Source organism: Culex pipiens, chromosome 2 (assembly GCF_016801865.2).
Source record: "Culex pipiens pallens isolate TS chromosome 2, TS_CPP_V2, whole genome shotgun sequence".
Taxonomy (NCBI): Eukaryota; Metazoa; Arthropoda; class Insecta; order Diptera; family Culicidae; genus Culex; species Culex pipiens.
In genome coordinates, this window is record NC_068938.1 from 124,649,746 (window position 1) to 124,670,650 (window position 20,905).

The window sequence follows — 20,905 nt, forward strand, 5'->3', positions numbered from 1 at the left end:
CGACTTGTAAACTTTAGGTTATAAAACATGTTTAAAAACATTATTTTTATTTTTCAATGATCAGGAAGCCAATTTGAACAAGAAAAACTTGTAATTTTCTAGTTTTAATTGTTATTCTATGAAGTTAAGTAATTATTTTTATTTTGTATTTTTTTGCCTAATCTTCAACATTATAATCTGTTTCCACCAAAGTGGATTTTTTTTCTTACGCTTAGTCCCTAATTTCTCAGTTAGCTAAGAACAAATCACGTTTTATTCTTTTTTACCTTGAAAATCGAACGTAAAGTTGGTGAGATTGGCATTTGCAAATTGATGATAAAACAAACTCAATTTCTGTTTCTTTTTCGTGTTGGAGCTATGTAATTTGAGTAGGTATACAATCTTCTAAGTAATTTGAGGTTCAATCTTCTATCTTTCTTGGCGAACTAATAGAAAATTTGCTAAACTTTTAGAACAGTTTCAGACATAGGTTTAAGGCTGTGATATCTTAAACGGCGCATGTTATCGAAATTTCTGTGAAGATTTTCATTTCCTCAGTGAATTTTGTATCTAAAAATGCGGATTAGGGTGGTGGTCCAAATCCAAGCTTTCTCGGGGCTACCCCCTGAAATCAAAGATTGACCCATCACTAGGCTAAATTCCAAACTTAAGCTCATTTTGACCACGGGAACCCCGCGAGAAAATTTTGAATTTAGCCTAGTGATGTGTCAATCTCTGATTACAGGGGGTAGCCCCGAGAAAGCTCGGATTTGAACCAACCTAATGAGGATGTTTTCCAGTCATTGTTGTAAAAATATGACCATATTACTGAATATTTCCCTTGCTTTTTTATGGTCAGTGGTGCCGTTGTAAATGTGTTTTAAACTTTTTCTTCTAAAAACTTCAAATTGTTATGAAAATAGCAATGCAATCAAAGCATCCATACACAGTGTATCAAAAAATTTCCCAAATTTAAACCTAACAAATTTACTACAAAATTTGATTAATTTTTGATAAAGCATTCAATTAAATGTTGCTAGTTCATCATTTTTTATAACCTTGTTAAAAATGTTTACATGGAAATTTAGTACAAATTACCTTATTTATGTAAAACTGTACGAAACATGAGTATTTCAAACAACTATTTTTACAAAATTGTTTTTACTGTCAAATGAACACTTAACAAACATTTTCCAACAAAAACTGTCGAAAAAAACATTGTTTGCACATGTTTTACTGTCATTTTGGAGTAAGGAATAGCAATCGTTTTGAACATTTGGTGGTCGATTCTGCATGCAACGGCCTAAACTCAAGTCAAATCCATGCAAGAAAATCAACGGCCGAAGACAGTGTTTCTCAACCGGTGAGGAATATGGTCTTTCTTGGGGGTGAGGAATTTGGTCATTCTTGGTGGGGAATGAGGATGCAATTGATTTTTTTGTTTTTGAACGTTTTTCTAAAATCCTTAATCTTTTTTTAACTATGTTTTTTTTATTTCTCGTGAAATGTGTGAATTCATTTGACAATTTATTTTTTCCTTCCGATTTCTTCATTTAAAATGTATAAAATATTTATATATTGGATAGGGGAAAGTGGGGCAAGTGTAACAAGCGAAGGAAATGCTCGCTATGACCCATTAAAAAAGATCAAAAATCTGTCGGATTTTATTATTATCATCTTATTCTAGGCTTTGATAGAACAAGTGTTTAAAAATTCCTGTTTTTTAATGTAAAAAATTGATTTTAAAATTTTTGATTTTCTGTGCGTTCTACTCTACTAGTGGGGCAAGACGAACAACCCGTTGGGGCAAGAGGAACAATGCATGAAAACACATGTTAATTTGCTAACAATTGAACTGTTATCACTTAAATACATCAGATTAGAATGTTTTGGAACGTTTCTTTCAATTTTTGATTAAATAATAATATTTTACTAAAAATTTGATCAATTTTAAGAAAAAGAAAATATTGCCTCGATAATAAATAGTAAATTTTCTTAATATCACTACATTTTGCATGGACAATTTTTTGTGACAATTGTTTATCAATTTTTAAGTATTTTAATGTTTTTATTTCCCAATAAAAGCAGCAATTCGTATTTTTTTCCATACTAAAAATCCGTATGGTACACTTGCCCCACCTGAACAAGATTTTTTAAATGCTATCAACAAAAATAATCAAAAGTTAAATCATACTTTACAATAGGTGCAAGTCATTGGAATGAACACTACTGATCTAGGAAAAATAACATTTTGCTTTATTTTGTACTTTCCAAATATTATAGGAAAACAAAGGTTTTGAAAAAAAACTTAATTTAATCTTATGCTCCGTGGCGTTTACTTCGTTTTAGAGGTTATGTGGTAGTAGAATCAGCTAATTGCATTGCTAGCAACAATTCCTCATACTGGAAATAATCAAAATTGTTAAATTACGGCCGTATTAGCGATTGTTCCTCGTGCCCCATATGGTCGTCTTGCCCCACCTTCCCCTATATTCGGCGCAAAATAAAAATTTATTAATGTTTATTGAAAAAATCGATGTCTCTGAATTTCCTTATTATTAAATACATGAACAAGTCATGAATATTTTTGTTCTAGTTTTCAAAAATAACCTGTCTTAAATGTTTCAAACATGAGCAGGGCTTTAATTTTTTTTTAAATAATTCTCTCGAGTTCTGGGATTTTTTCGAATATGAGGTGCTCTTTATTTTTTTAAGGAGATCTTTTTTTAAGATTTATTTAATATTTTAAATCAGGTTTTGTATTCCAACATAACCAAATAATGAAAAACTGTTAAAACAAATCGCTAAGAATTTGTTTTTCATCACAAGAATTTTTAATTTTGTAGTGAAAAATTCAATCATTGTGCACAAATTTTCATGTGAATTGATACTAAATAAAAAATCGAAGGGGGAATTAGTCGAAACAGTTTGAGAACCACTGGCCTAAGAAATTGAAATATTTGAGCTTGTATGAAAATCGATAGAAAAAAATCAGTAATCAAAATTCAATCAAAGTAGGCGCCTTTGCGGTCAAAACAAAGCCCTTTCAGTAAAATCAGTGCAGATTTTACGATTTTGTATTGAAAAATAACACTTCTGGAGTTTTTTTCTGAAAGGGTCCAATAAACCAAATTTCCAGTTTTTGCTTATTGGGAGTTTTTGAAACTGCCTTGAGTCAGGGGTATTAAAAAACACCCGAAAAAAACTGAAAATATTGGACCTTTAAAAAAATTACAGACTTATTTTGAAATAAAAATAACAATGTTCGTCTTTATTTTCTGTAAAATCTTTGTACCTTGGCTCTGATCAATTCGAGCGGCCAACATTTCTTTTTAATATCAGCAAGCAAAGATTCCAAATAAAACTTGCGCTGGCTTTTTCCATTTTTGACAAAATCGAGATCTTTGGTAATTAACTTATAGGTCTTGTTTAAAAAAAATCAACATTATTTAATAGGGGAAATATATTTTTGTTTTATGCCTACAAAGTGTGCCAAGCTTTTTATAAATAATAAAGTCTTTTACAATCAAAACAAGTTTTTTTCTTAATGTTTGTCAAACGGAAATTACTCGCTAACTTAAGTTATAATATTCCATGAAAGCAATATTTACTGCTTCACAAAATATGCAAAACGCCTTCTGAGAGTCAAAGTTCTGATGAGCTGCACATAGAAATATGATTAAAATGGGTTTATTGCCGTACATCCCACAGTTCGGGGTGTCAGAACTATCTTCTTACTTCTACTACTAGTCGATCGCGTACTTTACTTGGCGCGATCGCGTGCTCTGGTGAAAACATCTCTTCCGTATTTGTAGTCTAGCTAGCCGGGAAAATCTGTTCCTCCGGCTTATCTCAGCAGCGTTTTTCTCTCCCTCGATCTTGTTCACTCTCCTCTCTCGGAGTAGAGTACAATCTGCTCGATATTCTTGTACACACAGAGCGCAGCCGTTGATCGTCGTCCAGTAAGGTGCAAGTCCCTCCGACGGTTATGATAATGTGATAATAAAGAGAAAAAATAATAACACAGAACTGGAAAACGGTTGGGTAGGAGTGTAGTATAGGAGAGAATGGCAATTCATATGTTTGTTGTTATTATTGATTCAGTTCAGTTTAGTAGATCCATTCATCGAGCCAACATCTCGGCAGCAGTAGTAGCTCAGCTCTCGGCACTAGGTTCAAGGATAAGAAGCTTAGCAGTGTTTAGTAGATGAGTTAGTTATTTTTTTTATTATTATTTCGGAAAGCTTCTTCCTCTTTACTACATTGTTGTTGTCGCTTACTATAGCTGATACCTTCTGCAACTGAGAGTATTCCAGTGAAAACGAACGTTTGATTGATCGTGTGAATTGTGTGCATCGTCTTCGCCAAGTGATAAAGATACAAATCGCATCGGAGAACCTTCACCCTTGGGACGTTTATGTGGCTTCACCCTGTTATCTGACCTATGCGATCACCTATGCAAATGACTAAGAAAAGCAGTTAGTGTTTGTCTGTACGAGAGATTACAGCATCCGAGGAAGGAAAATATTTGCCAACCATCCCTCCATCCCTATCAGACAGAGAGACAACAAGCCAGCACAAGCCCACCCAAATCCGAATCCCAAATTCGAGAGGCTCAGTGTTAATGTTAACGTCCAAACCGAACCGTCAACCGTCGTCGTCGGCAGTCACGTTGTTGCGGACTTTGGAATCGATTAGGACTAATAAGCTGCACCGCCATAATAGTGTTAAGTGGTGAAAGTGAGTCTTTTTTAAAAAGTAGCACGCGGCAAACCTCCCCAAGCAGCAGATTTGGAAGAAAAAGGGCAAACATAACTTGCTAAAATTTTGCAGATAGTGACTCACAAAGTGGTCACTGTCACTGTTGGCGAATAGCTGGTTTGCGCATTTAGGGTAAGTGAGTTTCGAGGCGATTATGAAGGAGCAAGTCAAAGGAGTGTAAAAAATGGTTCTGGGTATCACGAATGCTTCAAATAAGTTCATTGACACTGATTTACGGCGCCTCAAACAGCTGATGTGTCGTTTAAATTTAGAAAATAGTTCACTACATTGTAATCAAGTGAGGTTACTTTGTCTTCAAACAGTGACAGTGAAATGAATGAACTAGAAAATGAACTAGAATAGATCAGGTGAGAGTAGTAAGGGACCATCCATAAACCACGTGGACACTTTAGGGGGGGGGGGGGGTATGGCGATTGTCCACGATTCATACAAAAAAGTTTTTTTTTGTATGGACAATTGCCCACGAGGGGGGGGGGGGGGTAAGAGATTACCAAAAAAGTGTCCACGTGGTTTATGGATGGTCCCTAATTGGATTTGCTAAAGTTCCCCCTCTCTTTTGATAGGTGGTTATGATGTTTTGGAACAAAATAATCTGTACACCCAAACGGCGGTCGCAAGATTGTGATGCATGGCGGCATGAGAAGTATATCAGAATCTGCATGAAATCTGTCCTCATGCATTTTTTGCGCTATAGGGGTATGACCTTTTTGCCCGTTACCGACAATAATCGACATTACCGACGGCAGAATGATTGTATTGATAAAAAAATCCTAACAGAACGAGGATTGAACCATCAACTTCTTAGATGATGATCCGACACGCTACCACCGCGCCATGGACGCTTGATGAATTGAGAGGGACCGAGCACCAACATATTCTTCTCTCTGGAGTGTTGCTCGGAGACGCGCCAGCTTTATATGTGTTGGTGAGAACTGCAGATCGCTGACATGTTTACGCGCGGGCAAAAATGAGCTATGAGCTTGCTGCAAAAACTGTTATAAAATATAACATTTTCTGTAGCAAATCCACTGTTGCAGATTTTAAGCTATGTATTTCCTTTGGGTGTAGTGAGTTAAATACTCCAAGATCCCTCTTTTGTGTTTTGCAGCCTTTTTTTATTTTCTATTAAAAACATGGTATTCCCAAATTATTTTAATAAAATTTATTATCATCGTCAACGTTCGAAGATATCTAAATGTTATTTCCCTAACAACATTTTGAAAAAATTTCTTCTACAAGTAGTTTTGAAAAGAATCCTGCAGGTGTTGATACTTAATGGTAACGATTTTCCTATTGCTATTAAACTTATGAATGATTGTACAAAACATTTTATAAATTTCGAGACAGATATGATTTCAAACAAAAAATCCTTCAGCACTTTCTAGAAGAGTACAACTGGCACATGCTGATATTTCATAAACTGAATTTAACTCTCTACAACCAAACTTCGCCTCTAGACTGGCTTCGATCTAAAAATTCGGCAAAAATCAATTTTTAAACTATTTTTAAATCTTCAAAAAGCATTAAAAGAAGAACTCTCAAAATTTTGAAAAATTTTGAGTTGGAATTTGTAATTTTATGTGACTTTATGTATGGTTTTAAATTTTTTTTTCAACATTGGTTGTGATTTTACAATAGAGCTGGGATTTCGGATATCCGGATAACTTGCCACATCGATAATTCTATTAGAAAATGTATTAACTGATAAAATAAAAAAAAATCTGTTCCTCCGGCACAAAAAAACAAAGTAATTTTACAGGTAGAATAAGCCAAATACTATAAAAAAAAATAAACTAAACAAGACAAATGCATATTTAAATACAAAAAATTAAACAAAGAAAAATAAAACAAGATAAGACACAAAAAAATCGTGAAAAAAATAATACAGAGCCTTTAGGAGTAATGATCAACTTATCTTGTAAATGATGAACGGTTTCAATGTTTAATGTTATGAGTACCTATTATTTTATTATTTGCTTTTCCGTGGCACCGTAAACAGGGGTGGAATTGAAAGCTGTTGGGTGTTGGAGATTTTGCAAAATGAAATCACGGTGGGTAAGAAGGGGATTATTATGCAACTTGCATGCACCTCGGAAATTCTTTCTGGAGGTTGTTGGGGGGACTATTCTTAGTCAGAAAAATCGATTCCCGAAATATTCTGTCGGTGAAAACTGATTTTATCTCGATTTGAAGTTAAAAAACTTAATATATCACCTAAAATCTCAAAAATACGTCTAAAATCTCGGTCTAACTCTGAACAAAGATGTAAATTTTCATCAAGATATCAATTCTTAGTTCCCAAAATATATTCCAGACACAGTACTCCTTATGGCCTATCTACAATCACTTAGCTTAGAATAGTTAAGTAAAGTAAAACTTAGAAAATGTACACAACTTACGGCCGTCATCCACAATCAACTTAGAAAATTTGCTGGGCTGATATACGTTGCTATGCAGTTGTTTGTTTACCTTTGATATGGAAACGTCAACTTACCGTAGATTTTGAAATTTTCCAAACCATACGTCAAGTTTCTAATTTTATTCCTTTTCATTGTAGAAGATCAGATTCATTTCCATTGATTCAAACTCCTAAGCTAAGTGAAATTTAAGTGATTATAGATAGGCCATTAAACCGATCCATTACTTGAGTCCCAGCGCCATCATGAGGTGTAAAATAGTGTTATTTAAAAAAATATTTTCAATTTTTTTGGTAAATAAACTGTCATTTCGGAATTCAAAAACTAATGTTGTAGCATTGTTGCAAACAAAATGAAGAACAATTTTGCAGAAAAAAGTATGCCTATTTTAGTGGGAAAATAGCTGCCAACTTTCAAAATTCTTCGATATTTAACTCATTTCTGTTATAAGCAGCTACTATGATCATACTCAGTAGGATGTAAAAAAAATACATTTTGGCGGTCATTCAGGGGCTGGTAACGGTGGGCATACTATAAGCTTGATTGAACTTAACAGGGGCTGGTGCTTTGCATTTGATTTTTTGATGGGATTTAACCCGTAAAAAACTTTTTGTTCCAAAAATGTATATTTTTTAGTCACTTTGGCCACTGAAGTGTTTATTTGCATCATCTTTGGCGTGTAAAACAGATCCTTGCGCATGTTAAATTGTCTTGAAATGCAGCATATTGATTAAAAAATTACTTTTACTAGTGAAATATGGACTAAAAAAACTAAAAATTACAGGTTTGACTGAAAAGTTGGATTTTGCACCCTATTGACAAATTACCGCCAAAATCTTTCGAGTTTGTGGGTGTTCCAAATATGTGGGATGACTGTATCTTAATATTTCCGTTTTGGGGAACTTAAAAAAAAAACCAATGCTATAAAAATATTGCACTAATTACTTTTTTTATTGTTTTTTTTAATATATTGGATATTTCAACAAATCAATTGTTTTACAGTGATACTTTTGACTCATCAAAAATTGGAAAACAAACGATAGCAAGTCACGCTGATCGATTAACACCCTGCTGGCAATGTTTCACACGAGCAAAGCTCACGTCTTTCTGTTTTTTCTCTTGTCTATTGCAAATATTGGCCATGGCAGCATGTGACCAATTGCAAATTGTCAGATGACTAACGCTCGTGATAACTAAAGTTAAATTTATGACCAAGACATATATTTAGAAAGTACCAGCAATGGAATATTTTCCAATCAATTTAATTTTGACAAAATTTGAATGAATTTATATACAGAAGATCAATTTAATCTGATCTGGCCTTTACATGAGTTTTGTGGATTAAATCACTGTTGCGACGTAAATATCTAGAAATGAAAAGAACAATTTGCGACGATCATTCGGTCCAGACTAATCACTGTTTAGTCTTCATTTGTAGAAAATTACCAATTATCATTTCCGGCAATTGCTTGCTTTCTCTGACAATCTTGTGATTCGATCGTACCTTGTGCAGAGTAGCTCGCCAGTTATTGCACGGGCTCCTTAGATTCTCTAACGAAATGAATTGCGCCTGTACTTCCACTCAATCTCAATTGGCAAATTACCCCACCAAACAATGCCCAGAATTTCTCTCGATTGTTCCGCGAGAGCTTCCCTGTACAAAAGATGCTCCGCAATGCTCATCCAATCACGCAAAGATGGCTAATTCAATGGTTTAATTATATCCTATGAATGAGCATTTGTAGCAAGCTTTCATCGACAAATTGAGTGCGTAGGCGGCGGCAGCAGCTCAAACGAACCGGCTAAAACTAGCATACAACCTAATCAACGCGGGGCAAATCTGCATGCTGTCGGCGCGACAAGGTCAAGTTTGCGCAGCGGAACTACTATTTTACTACTTCATTGCACTTGATATTGTTTTTTTTTTTGTTGCTGGGTCGTTGTTGCAACACACCAAAAAATAATCGTGTAATTTTCTGTTAATTTGATGCACATAACTGGAGCGTCAAATTACCCACAATATTACATCGAATTGAAAATTACACGACATAAAAAGAGATCTTTTCTCTAGATGTAATATTACATCGAACATAATTATAAAGCTAATGTAATTTTACATCTAACATAATTTGGATGCAAATGTAATTTTACGTCAAAAATAAAATTGCAACTCAATCGGAATTCTTAAACGGAATTCAATTCGAATCGTTTACGTATTCCGTTTCAAACGCAACAACCGGTAATCGGTTGTTGCGTTTTAAACGGAATACGTAAACGATTCGAACCGAATTCCGTTTCAGAATTCCGATTGAGTTGACTGGGCTACTTTAAATCCTAGAATTTTAAAAATGTGTAAAAAGTTAAGTGAAATATAGTTTGATCTACCGTAATCTGGGGCGAATCGGGACTACAGTCTGAATAGGGACAGCAGTTTTTAGAGCACTTAAAGCTTTTAAATTTGGAAATGGATGTACACATTTTGTTGGTCTGAGTCTGTTCTAACCGAAACCAACTAGAAGAATCAAAATATTGTGCTCCAACATGGTTAAAACTGCTGTCCCAATTCGCCCCATGTGTCCCGATTGACCCCAGTTTACGGTACATCAAGAAAGAAGCGAGTCAAAAATGTATCTTTTCTTGGTGGATTGTTTACATTTTTTGCTCAACTTCTTGCTAGTCAAATCAAATAAAATACGTGTCAATTCAAGCTTGAGTGACATAATTATCTTGTTTCTCATAATTTCCCAAATCAATATCATGAAATATAAGGTGAATGCATTATACATTTAAACTGTTTATTTCTTAAGTAGTTGTATTCGATTGAGTTCAATGTTTAGCGGTGGTGACTTTGCTTTTGAAGCTAGTAATATTTTCTCATCCTGACTATTTATCACTAATTATGGTTAGGCAGACCCGTAACGGTAAAGAAAATAAAGTGTAAAAAAAGTAAAAGTAGTGACCGAGCCACGTAGTCCAGTTAAGTGTGAGTCGTGTTATTCGTCAGTGGCAGCGGCATCTAGTTCGTGTGTGGAAAGCGCCTGAATCACACGCTTGACGATTCGCTGTCTTCCACCGACGCGAGTCGCTTGGCTTTTGGAGCCTCGAAGGGGGATTATTTTTAGGAAATATTCCTGAATGAGTTCTAGAAACTTAGAACTTTCGGTTAAGTACATAAAATTATACACGTAATACACCGCCATCAACTGCTCGACCGCTTCCAGAACATCAAAGGTGCCTTCAGTTAATCGCGTTTTTTCTGCTGTCGGTTTGCAAACTAATATACACTCAAACCCCGCTGGTTTGACATCAACTGTTATCAAACGAACGGGGTCACTTTTTAGTTTGACACCCTCTTTACACGGAGCTCACACACACTATCAAATGATTGGTTTGATAGTAAGTGTGTGTCCCGTATAAAAAGTGACAGTTCGTCACTTTTTAGTTTGACTTTGGCCAAGGAACGGATACCTCGTTGGTCAAACGAAAAAGTGACCAACCAACGGGGGTTGAGTGTATTAGAACATTTAAATGGAGCATAACATAACACTGACCAACAAAAATTGACAAAAATGTCTGTGTAGGCTAAACTCGAGGGGAAGCATGAAGCTTGAGGTCCCCAGAAACAAAGCAAAGCAATCCACTTTAACGACCCCCGGGTCTTTTGTGGTCTCTGTTGCAAGTTTCTGCTCATTTCTAGGCGTCCGAAGGTTATGTGTGGTGAGTCATCCAAAACCTCTTTTACGCAAGTGGACCGACGTTTTACTTCCCCATCCGATAGAAGGCGTGATCAGACAAATCTCGTCTCGATAATGCCACCGGGTCCGTCTGGGATTGAACCCAGGCCTTACTGTGGTGAGAGACTACCACGCTAGCCACTACAGCACCGGACCCGGCAAACAAACTTTGGAGAAAAACCATTCGGCCCTGCCCAAAATATTTTTGAAAAAATCAAAGTGAACTTGTTTCTGAGGAACTCAAACTTCATACTTCTCCTCAGTTGAGCCTGCGCAGAAATTTTGTTGGTCGGTGTAATATCTAAAACCATCAATTTGAATTGGGATGTAGCCCAAAATAAGATCAGGGCGATTTATTAGTTCAAAACCTTTGTACCACAGACAAACAGACATGAAAGTCGAGCAAAAACACAAAGTGCATTAAACGTTGGAGGAAGTTCTGAACCTAGTTATAGAGCTGTGTTTTGTTAATAATTAATCAATTAAAAATATGGCTGGACTCACCGATTCCCACTATCACTGGACTGGCCTCATTCGTGAAAATATCGTCGATGCTTGTGCCCATCTGAAATATATAGTAAAAAGTATTTAGTTTTTTGTTGCATTCAATGTTTAATGCAGTATTCCGAAGCAATGCGACAAAAACAAGGCATTTTATTCTTAATTTACGCATGATTACCTCTTTGTTGATGATCAGCTTGTTGATCTCTTCTCCCACAAGAAACGCCAAAAATGTGCAGATTTGAAGTGTCGTTGCCTCGCCGCCGAGTGGAACAGTTTTTTTTACAGTTCGAGAGTAATCAATCATTTTAGTTTTTTTTGCATTCCAATACTTGGACAGATCGTTGAGGTTTCGGCCGGTTGCTTTCTCGAAATGAAATTTAAGAAGATTTGCTCGTCGCAGAACAGGCCACTTCGACAGCATTTTATGCGTGTCTTGACTGTTCAGTAGAACTCGCACGAAAGGCTGCGTTTCTTCCAGAACAGAATCAGTCAGCAAATCCGGTTCATCGCGCAGCAGGATCGAGTGTGCGGCTTTGGGACATTCAGCTGCCGTGTTTTCCCAATACTCCTTTAGCGTACCGGACTTTGCGTTCAATTGTTTTGATCGATCGGATCGCGACGACGAGACTACTTTTCCCTCCTTGAATCGTTTGCAATAACTGTTCCTGTTGATTAACTTCGACTTGATCATCACGAAACCCTTGCCGTCCTTAAAACCGTCGTCGTCGGGAAAATCGAGGCAAGGGAATTTTCCCGTGATTTGTAGCGCTACAGACTTCATAACGTCGGCTGAAATGTCCGTATCGATCGCTCGGAGCTGTTCAACGACAACTGGGATCAAATCATTGATGTCATCGTTGGTGATTCGGACTTCTCGCGGAACGGGTTTATCGGGATTTTTGTCTACGAATTCTTGATGATCTTTGAACTTGTTCAAAAGCCGGTCGCTCACTTTTGTCCAATCTATTTGGAAACTATGAAACTTCATATCTGTAGTAAGCTTCCTCTTTGGCTTCACGATGCTAATCTGCTCAACCGGCCGCTTCGTCGGGACGTTGGGCGATCGGTTTTCATCGGTTTTGCTGGGTTCACATTCGTCGGCAGCACGAGCAGTGACGGCGGCCTTCTGGACGGTGGACGTAGACGTAGATGGTGATGTTAGAGCCACCGGAAATTCTCCGATCGGCGCGTCAAACCCCGGATTCTTCACGTGTAGGTCACTCAAATTAAAGGATTTCATTTCCGTAGCATCTTGAGTGTGTCCTCCTTCCAGAAGAATGATTTCATCAGCTAGCTCGAGATTGTAATCTTCGCCGATCGTGTTGCTGTCACCTGTAATGGAAAATAAATTTTGAGAAAAAATAGTACTACTATCTGCAAATAATATCTCAATCTGCTTAAATCACATTATTTTTTATTAAAACAGAATTTTCATCTTTAGGATGCTACTATCAAGCAAAACAATGCACAGTGGTCCAGATCGTAAAATTAAGTGGAAAATGGATTTTCCGAAAAATGGTTAAGTTTTGGAGCTTTGGTGTCTTCAGAAGAGTTGTTGCATATGGAAAGGGGCAACTTTTGGTTTGGTTGAAAATTAGGGTGGTTCACGATTTGGGTGATTTTGGAAATCTATCTTTACAGGAATATTTTTGGGAATTTTTTCGTCTTCTCAAAAGTTGATGGGCTTGCTAATCCAAGCAACTTTGTCGAAGACACCAAAATTTTATCTCGTAATCTACGCCTTCTACGACCAAATTTATAGAAAGCATCTGAGCAAACCTTCAAAAATCAGTTTTTTCAACGTGGCAATTCAGGGTTAAGTTTTAGAGAAAAGTGGTATTCGGGACACTGCAAATTTAAAACTTAAATATCTCGAAAAGGCGCAAGCCAAATTTTAAGCACTAGGTTGCATTTGAAAAAGGAGATCCAGCACTACAAACGCTGAAAAAATCTCAGGGGTGTTTTTCTTTAAACTCGAGATATCTTCATTTGAAAAAGTCTAATTTTCAAGGGAAAACCTTATGGGACCACCCTAACGAATTTCGAAAATTTTCCAAATAAATGTTTTTACATGTAATTTTGCTCGCTGAATCTGAATCTGCCCTCAGAATTGAACCAAAGTGTCGAAAAATCGATTTTTGGTCATATTTTGGGTTTCCATGTAAAATTATCATTTAAACCCAAAATATGACCAAAAATCGATTTTTCGACACTTTAAGTAAATTCTGAGGGCAGATTCAGATTCAGCGGGCAAAATTACATGTAAAAACATATAATTGGAAAATTTTCGAAATTCGTTAGGGTGGTCCCATAAGGTTTTCCCTTGAAAATTAGACTTTTTCAAATGAAGATATCTCGAGTTTAAAGAAAAACACCCCTGAGATTTTTTCAGCGTTTGTAGTGCTGGATCTCCTCTTTCAAATGCAACCTAGTGCTTAAAATTTGGCTTGCGCCTTTTTGAGATATTTAAGTTTTAAATTTGCATCTTTTTTACCTTAAAATCGCTGTAACTTTTGACCCTTAAGTCCAAATTGACTTGTCAGATTATAAAAATGTTTGTTTTTTAGAGCTCTAGAAGTGTCCCGAATACCACTTTTCTCTAAAACTTAACCCTGAATTGCCACGTTAAAAAAACTGATTTTTGAAGGTTTGCTCAGATGCTTTCTATAAATTTGGTCGTAGAAGGCGTAGATTACGAGATAAAATTTTGGTGTCTTCGACAAAGTTGCTTGGATTGGCAAGCCCATCAACTTTCTAGAAGACGAAAAAATTCCCAAAAATATTCCTGTAAAGTTAGATTTTTAAAATCACCCTAATCGTTAACCACCCTAATTTTCAACCAAACCAAAAGTTGCCCCTTTCCATATGCAACAACTCTTCTGAAGACACCAAAGCTCCAAAACTTAACCATTTTTCGGAAAATCCATTTTCCACTTAATTTTGCGATCTGGACCACTGTGCAATGTAAATGGGCCAGTGTCGAAAGGTAAACAAAGAGTATATCCTGCTCACGTCAGTTGATGTTTACATTAGGAATGAGCAGGATGGACTCTTTATTAACACTTCGACAAATGGCCCTATTATATTTTTTTGCTAGACTATTCGAAGGTAACTTCACAAAAAGATATAACCTTGGCTTTTCATTTCCTTTTGAAAAATAACCTTAGTAGCGTCAAGATCAAAACATAAAACATTTGGTGCGTTTGTTTGGTCAAATTCCTGCTGTTCACAAAAAAATACTAATTGTTCGCTGTACAGCATTGCCTTGGCGTTCTCGATTGAGATATTCCTACTCGAAACTAGGTGTCCGAAGGCTTGATTGTGGAGGCAATTGCAAACCTCATTTTAACCTTAGCTTCCATCTTCCCCGGGGATTCGAACTGACGACCTTTGAATTGTTAGTCCAACTGCCTATCAGCGACTCCACCGAGACAGGACTCATGGAGACGACTCCTACACCTGGACTGAGCAAACGACCTAACCTCTAGGTTTGACGGGGGCCAACATTTACTTCCTGTCCGACGAAAGGCGTGATCAGAAAAAAACTCGTCTCGAAACATGCCACCGGGACCTTCTGGGATCGAATCCAGGCCGCCGAGGATCCTGGATTCAAAAACTGAGTCGTTGTCTCCATTCACGTACTACCCTCGTCTTTGTCGAGCAGGGCCACATCCAGTTCCATCGAGGCCGTCATTACGACCGGTTCCATCACCACTGGTACTGCTCAAGCTGTTTGACCAAGATTTTACAGATTCCACGTCCAGATATAACGTTTGCGGATCATTGTCCGGTAGATCATCCTCGGTGTGGGTTTTCAGCAGCATGTCCATAACATCCTGCATGATGTTCTCCAGCTCAGCGTGCGGCCGGGACGACTATCAGAGCGGCGTGCCGTTGCTTCCAGTCCGGACTGTTTAACATGTTTACAAATGTTTGCGACTATGTGCGGCTGAATGACCCCTCCGCCAAGACCACACGTCAAGCGATCCAACGCCGACGCGGACCACCTCTCGTCGTCCTTCAAGTCGATCATCCCTAGCGTAACTAACCAGGACATGTACTTTTCCGAACGATTGCGCACCGTGGCATTTCGAAGATTGTCTGAGGCTGCGGCCGCAGAAACCGTGGGACATATTCGGCAATGTCAATCAACAACTTAATCAGCGTCTAATGGCCCTGTTCGTCGTTACTTTCGGCCGTAATTATAATCACCTGAGGAAACAAATCACCAAACTGATGGACTGATCGGACGATTTGAACAACAGTTGCTTAATCAGCTATAGATGGACGGTCTGGGCGGTCGTACACCAGAACAAAAACTGCAAAAACTCCGGCACACGTTACGAAATAAAAAAAAAAATGTTCCTTTAAGTGGCACACTCTTGTCTTTAGTAAATATTATGAAAGCAAACAAAAATCAAAATACCGGCACAATCTGTCAAAGCTGTTGCGCCCAGGCGCCACAGGCTGATGTACACGCTAACGACAAACCACTAATTTTTTGTTCCACGCAACAGAAGCAACGATGCCAGATTATTTTATGGGAGAACTGTATTTTCCTAAAAATAAATCTGTATTTTATCTGTATCAAGACGAATTGTGACAAAACATTGTATCCAGCTTTGTTAGGACTTTGAGTGTTATGATTAATAGGCTTAAAACTGCAGTAAAATATTTAAAAATCAAGCAAAACATTGTAATAGGGCCGGAGCCGAAGTGTAAACAAAGAGTATATCCTGCTCACGTCAGTTGATGTTTACATTAGGAACGAGCAGGATAGACTCTTTGTTTACACTTCGGCTCCGGCCTATTACAATGTTATGCTTGATTTTTAGAGCAGATTTAAGTTTTTTAATCATCACACTCAAAGTCAATTTTTGGGATCAAAAAATCAGTAAAATACAGATTTATCTGTATATCTGGCATGGCTAAACAGGAGTGATGCGCACTTCGGTTTGGCGCAGCGCGCTTAATAAATAAGCCAAACAAGATGTGTAAAATAACAGTCATATTTGAGAAGCTTCAAGTAAGCGTGTACGTATTTTTGTTTGATTTGCCTGATGAAACCCAGTCGCGGCATTCTGACAGAATTCTAGCAGAGTCCTAACAGAGCTGGATATTTTAACAGCATTCTAGCTGAAACGTTAGAACAAATCTAGCAGGATTCTGGCAGAAGCAGCTCTGCTAGAATATTTCATGACTGGGTATATTAATCTGTGAGCGCCGTATTTTTTTTATGTTTACCGTGCAGGTAGGTAAAGTAAACAAACGAAGATTGATTAATTCATAAAAAATACCATTTCAGCTAACGTTACTTAAATTTATTTCGCACATTGTTATCATCTGCTACTTTAGAGATCTGATCTCAGGTAAGACTGTTAATACTCAAATATTTAAACGAACAGCAAAAATGGAAGATATTTTTTTATCGTTTGAAGGTTTTTTGACAAACTTACCAATTGGTACTTCGACGCGGAATGGCGAATTTGCCGTTTCCTCTACCGGAACGGTGTTAGAACCGAACGACATCCATGCTTCGCCCTGGCTCAGCAACATCAGCAGCTGACTTTGACACGCTGTTAAGACCAAATCGGTGGTAATTTCGCAACCGTCCGCGGCGAGAAGGATTCGGTTCACTTGCTTTTGTAGAGCTGAAGATCCTGTGGAAAACAAAAGGAAAATTTAGATAATTCAAAATGTAGATCAAAAGAAAATATTTACCATGATCAAGAACACTTTCTCTATTCGGTTGGCAGGCAATCATTTGGCGGTTGTTCATGTGCAGATCGCAGATCTTGAAGATTGTTATTTGCTCCATGGTTCGGCTGCTGTTACTGCAGAGGAAGTGCGTGGGTAATAAATAGATATTCTGTGTTGTTTTCAATAAACGATTGAATGGGCGTTTTATCAATGAAATTCTCAATCGGTTGGCAGATTATCTCTTCCTCGTTTTGGTTCGCTTGTAAGATTCCTCGTTCGTGTATGTCCACGACTGACCACTTCTCGCCAAACATGTAGATGCTGTTTTGTTCATTGTCATAAATCATTAATTTCAATTTGAGAAATACTATCGACTCGGAGTAATCATCATGTTTCACGAACAAAAAGCTATCCTTTCTATAATTGTAGCCTTGATAACTTCCGCTTTCAACATAGATAAGTTCTGGTTTCAGCAACCCAAAAGCGCTCAATTCCTCTTTAGTTGTCGATGGCAAGTCGTTGTAATTTTCCAGAAACGTTTGAAGGGCAAATTTGTCTTCAAATCGCAGACCCTGTTCGTTTAGTACACCTTGGTAGTATTGGTGGTGCTCCGTGCAAAATTTCAGCACATTTTTGTAGTTTAGCGTGCTGCGAACGGCCCGTTTGAAAAAACAATGTTTCCGTTCACAAAACAATGTGCAGTATGACATCAACGGCCCGAGCCAGCGAATCATCTTCGGGTAGTGGGTGGTGTAGTGGTGTTTCGGCCTGAGTGGGTCATTGAACACACCAACTCTCAGTTCCAGATATTCTCTTATCAGGGCAGCGAGAAGATACACTTGATCAGTTGAGATTATCGGTGATGTTACCACGTCTGTGATGTTCTTAATCAATAGCACCATTCTACACAACGGATTTGTGCTATCAATACTACTTTTCAGCAAAACTAACGGTAAGATTTGAATAAAATGCCAAATATCGCAAGCTTTAGCTTTGATTGTCTTTGTTTTGCGCGTCAAATCCAGGTCAATTTTTGTCTTGATTTTCAGTTTTTGGAAAATGAAATTAGCTCGAGCTTGCAGATAGTTCAATTTAACTACACGATCCGCTACCAGTTTTCGCAAGATAAGGAAAAGATCGAAATTTGCCCATCCTTCGAAAAGGTCGTGTGCAACACAAGGTGGCGCTCCAAAATCGAATAAGTTGAAGTGGATCAGCTCGTTGAAAATTGTGTTCCTTTTTACTCCTTGGTACGGTACAGCGGCTTGGTTTGCTTCAATTACTTGTAGATCCTGCGAGTGTGTTTCCGGTGTCCTTGGTGCTGCTTGGTGCAAGCAGTCTGCATCAAATTGAGAATGATTTATATAACAAAATCGACAGAAATGAGGGCTTCTCGAGAAGTTTTCAGTTAGTCCACAGATTTGGTGCGCACCAAGGTTATCGTTGAGGGTGGTGAAAATCGATCCTCTAACACGAACATTCTCCGATCCGCGGCTAACCTCGATCCCCTCGGTTTCGAGTACTTTTACATCCTCAATGAGGCGCCGGAAGATTCGATTTGGTCCAAAATACATGAAGTCTTTGTTTCTACAAATTAGCACTAATTGGACATTTTCAGTCAGGCTCCTCAGATGCGGTGGCAAATTTCCCAGGACCATGTAAACACAAAGTAGTTTGTGGCGGCCAGCTGCATTACCAAGGGGATTGACCACTTCGGCCGCGTCTTGGTAAATGAATACGTTCAATGTGTTGTTACCGAAGAAATCACTCTTGGCAAACTTCAGGCCATCACAGTAATCCGACAGGTACCCTGGTCGTGTGTTCCGGTCCCGGAACGCTACGTCAAACAGTTTTTCATCTTCTAGCATCGATTTTAGAGTTTCAAGAATCGGAACGTAGTAGTAGAAGCACTCGTTGTGCTCCTTGTCCCGCTGTAGATGAACTTGAACCGGTTCCACGAATCTAAAATTTGTACGAAAAAACTTTTTCCTCATGTATGCAGAGCGGAATAAACCGGTTGGACCGAAACATCGACCCAGAACACTCGTATCTCGGCATGGTTCCACGCATTTCCGGTTTGTCTCGTCGGTGTCCAATGAACTAGTTTCTGCTCTGGTCGTTTTTCGCACATTATTGGACTGGACCAGCACAACCTCCCCTAGCGCTAATACTATTTCTTGGATAGCCGCATCCGGAACATGGTTCTTTGACAGCAACTTTAAAAATAAACTTCCAAAAATCATTTCCATGCGACGCAGATCACCAGACTGTGAAGATTCTTGTGTTTCAGGAACCACAGTGTCCACTTCCATGCATTCTTCCTGCCTTGATTGGCCTACTTCCGGTAAGCCTCTGGTCTCGTCAGTTGGCGTGGGTAGTTTTGGTTGGTTCCGATGATAATACATTTGATGAATACGTAGAGCGTTCACCGTTGCGAACGGTTTCGATGTCCGACAACCTAAAGGACAGAAAACCGGTTGTCCGGAGAGAATATGGACCGAGGCGTGTTTGGATATTTTTAAAAAGTTCTGGTCGGAGAATCCACAACCATCTACGTGACACCGTAATTCCGGACCAACCGGCTTCGTAAAATGTCGCTGCCGGAAGTGCTTTTTGAACGATTCCAGGGATCGAAAGTTCACACCACATTCCGGACAACTAATCACTCGGGCTCGGTGTACTTTCACGTGCCGGAAGCACTCGTCAACATCACTGAACGACACATCGCACGCTGGACATTTTATTTGGGGCATTTTCACTTTAAAAATTACCGATTTTATCTCGAATTCTACACCGCTGAATTTTCCCTCCTTCGAGCAAGATGGCTACCACACGACTGTACACGCTGCGAAACAAAGCGGTACTTTCAGCTTAAAACGTGTAGAATGTTGTGTCGTTTGATGTAAAATTGCGCGTCTTGCTTGAATTTTAAATAAGGTTGAATGCTCCAGTTATGTGCATTAAACGAGACAGGAAATTACATCACATGAGCTAGAATTTTATGCCAATTCAAACTGAGGGATTATTTTTCGTCCCGTGTTGTAATTGCGTTTCGTTAGATGTAATATTAAGTTGATTATTAGGTTACGTGCTTTCTTTTTACATCATATTTTAGATTCAGTTAGATGTAAAATTAATATTTTTTTAGTGTGTGATAAAAGACAGCAAAACTTTCATACAACAATGCTAATTTTGTGTGTGTGTTTTTTTTTGCGTGTACTGTAATGTAAACCCGTTCTTGGAGGCAGTGATATGATAAAGTTGAAACATTGTTGAGCTATAAATTTGCATGAGTGCAATTCCGGCAACGCCCCAGAAGCTATAAATTCTAACGGCAAACCAGGTCAAGTGAAATTCTTTTACCTCCTAATGGGTCTGGTTTTGTCATAAACCGTCTCAAAGCAGAAACTAATGACTGTGATGAAATTCTTCCTGGTTAGAACGTCCAATATCCCGGGGTCACAAAATTCTTGGAAAACGAAATTTGAAATTTAACGTAAACTATTCTGATCTTGTTTCTGATTAATATTTTTCAACAGAATTGTATAGAACAGCAACTTTATTGTCAAAATGAGTGTAAGGATCAATTAATGGTAACAATAAAATTGCTCTAAAGACAAATTTAGTCTTGGTTTCTATAAAGCTGAAATGGAAAAAAATCATGCAGAAATAATGTTGTAATGCTGTGTGTGATGAAATACCTAATAGCGTTTTTTTTTTGTTGCCCAACAAATCGTGCTTTCCATTTCATTAGAGCACAAAACTTTTGAGCAATTCCAGCTCAAATCA

General features: G+C 37.9%; 2 protein-coding genes across 4 annotated transcripts in view; one reads left to right on the forward strand and one right to left on the reverse strand.

The window, feature by feature from the left end:
• Positions 1-20,905, forward strand: part of LOC120414990 (synaptic vesicle glycoprotein 2B-like) — a 43,376-nt gene that overhangs the window by 13,716 nt on the left and 8,755 nt on the right. Inside the window, exon 1 of one of the 3 annotated variants that reach the window (XM_039576348.2) lies at positions 4,114-4,872. The exons of the other annotated variants lie outside the window; for them this stretch is intronic. The gene's annotated coding sequence lies outside the window, so the exon portion shown is untranslated. Of the gene's footprint in view, positions 1-4,113; positions 4,873-20,905 lie in introns of those variants that run through there. 3 annotated transcript variants of the gene reach the window in all.
• LOC120414991 (uncharacterized) lies at positions 10,554-18,030 on the reverse strand. The gene is made up of 4 exons (XM_039576349.2): positions 17,138-18,030; positions 16,873-17,076; positions 11,592-12,748; positions 10,554-11,477 (listed from the first exon to the last, which is right to left on the reverse strand). Exons 1-4 carry the CDS (start codon positions 17,232-17,234, stop codon positions 11,391-11,393), a joined length of 1,545 nt encoding a protein of 514 aa, XP_039432283.1. The 5' UTR covers positions 17,235-18,030; the 3' UTR covers positions 10,554-11,390.